At 49.5% G+C, this 1,914-nt stretch overlaps 1 protein-coding gene across 1 annotated transcript; it reads left to right on the top strand.

Annotated features, from left to right (window-relative positions):
• The first annotated feature begins 240 nt into the window (after nucleotides 1-240).
• NHLRC4 (NHL repeat containing 4) lies at nucleotides 241-1,341 on the top strand. Its single transcript, XM_061600286.1, has one exon. The coding sequence runs from the start codon at nucleotides 241-243 to the stop codon at nucleotides 1,339-1,341; it is 1,101 nt and encodes a 366-aa protein (XP_061456270.1).
• The last annotated feature ends 573 nt before the right edge of the window (nucleotides 1,342-1,914 follow it).

The following is a 1,914-nucleotide window of genomic DNA, read 5'->3' on the forward strand; positions in this document are numbered from 1 at the left end:
TCTCGCACCCTCCTTTACCTGGCCAGATAAAATCTCTTGCTTGCAGCTAAATGGGCTCTCAGTCTGACTTGGAGTAAGACAGCTGCTTGTTTTCCTAATATGTAATCAATGAGTACTCAGAATAGTGCCAACAAAGACTATGGCAGTGTTCAAAAAATCTTTGCCTGCTGAAGCAAGTTGAAAAACCTGCTTTTATAACCACTGTTTGGTGTTTTTGTTGTTGTTGAAAAGGGGGAAAGGATGGATTATACCTTGGAGGACACCCAGCGCAAGGAGAAGCTTCTGAAGACCGTTTATGCCCTCCAAGTGAAGTCAGATGCCACCTTTCAGAAAGCCAGCCCTCTCCTGAGCAGTCACCCTGGCATGGGCCTGGTGACAGAGCGCCAAGTTCACCAGTTGGCAGAGAAAGCCAAGGTCATCTGCCATGACCTTGACAATATCAAAAACTTCCTTTACTACCGGCAGGATGACCTGATCCAGCAGATCCCAAACCCCAATGGCAACCACTATGGAGGTGTATGTGGCATTCACTGCTCGCTGGACGGGGTTATCTACGTGACTAGTGAAAATGCACCCAGGGTCCACATCCTGAATCGCTTGGGCCAAACATTTCAGTCCTTACCATGCGTGGAATGGAAGAAGAAGGAGACTTTTTTGCCGGAGGACGTGACCATCACCAGGGCAGGGATGGTGGCCGTCACCGACATGGTAAACGGGACCATCCGCATCTTCAATAACCACTCCAAGTTCTCCAAGGGAGAATGGCTTAGAATTGGGACATTTTCTTCCCCCAGGGGAATTGGAGTGGACATAACTGGAAAGATTCTGGTGGCGGACTACACGGAAGGAAAAGTTCACAGCTTTGCCCTGGACCGTGCTTTCAAGATGCAAAGTATACACTCCGTCACCAACCTGCGTGGGCCACGTTACGTGTGCTTGGCCCCGGAAGGAGGGTTTGTGGTGAGCGAAGAATGTGGCGATGTCAAGCTGTTCTGTAGCAGCCACAAACTGGTCTCTTCTATCAGCAGCAAATATGGCCACTGCTTTGGCAATCCTGCCGGGGTCTGTGCTGATAGAGAAGGCAACATCATTGTGGCTGATGAACAGCACCAGAAGGTCCACTTGTTTCCCAGGAGCGGGTCTCCCGTCTGCCTGGTCTCTAAAGGTCTGCAAAGGCCAATGGGAATAGCTTGTTCCACCCAGGGGTCACTATTAGTTGCCGATAGTGGAGATAACTATGTCAAAGTCTTCAAGTACCGTGTGAGACCCCATTATGGGGCTGACAATCTATGCATTTCCGGAGACAGTCCAAACCTAACTCCTAGAGGGAGAGCCGAGTAGGATTCTCCCATCATCCAACTATACACATCTTCTGTGTTGATTTCTTTGCCACTCTACCTCACCTGACAGGACAGTCAATTGTTCAAGTTGCTCTATCGGCAAAACGGACTTACTATATACACCTTTCACATGTGCTTAACGCAAGCGAAACCACTTAGGCCCAAAATATCTGACCCTCCCCTACAGAACTGCTTGGGTGTTAAGACTGGCAGAGAGTTCCACAGCCCTCAGGAGTTTAAGAGGTAGCAGCCAGGGAGAGGCCATTTTCTGCGGCAGCCCGCAAGCCGTGGAATTCCCACCCCACAGAGGAGTGTCTGGCAACTTCATTATGTACTTTCTGCCACATTAGGGTCTCTTCTTTCAGTACAATTGGAGGCATACATTTTCCTATGTGGAGAAAGAGCTCACTTCCAGATCCTGGCTTTCTAAGGGCATGTTTAAGAACTCAGAGACAGCCCTAGATTAAAGAGGAATGCATAGAACCAGGGCCAGGCCAAGCGATTTGGCTGCCCGAGGCAAAGGACAAAACACATGCCTCCGCCCTTTTCACATACAGAAGTTGACTGGAGTGGC

This window comes from Rhineura floridana, chromosome 17, assembly GCF_030035675.1.
Source record: "Rhineura floridana isolate rRhiFlo1 chromosome 17, rRhiFlo1.hap2, whole genome shotgun sequence".
Classification (NCBI taxonomy): Eukaryota; Metazoa; Chordata; class Lepidosauria; order Squamata; family Rhineuridae; genus Rhineura; species Rhineura floridana.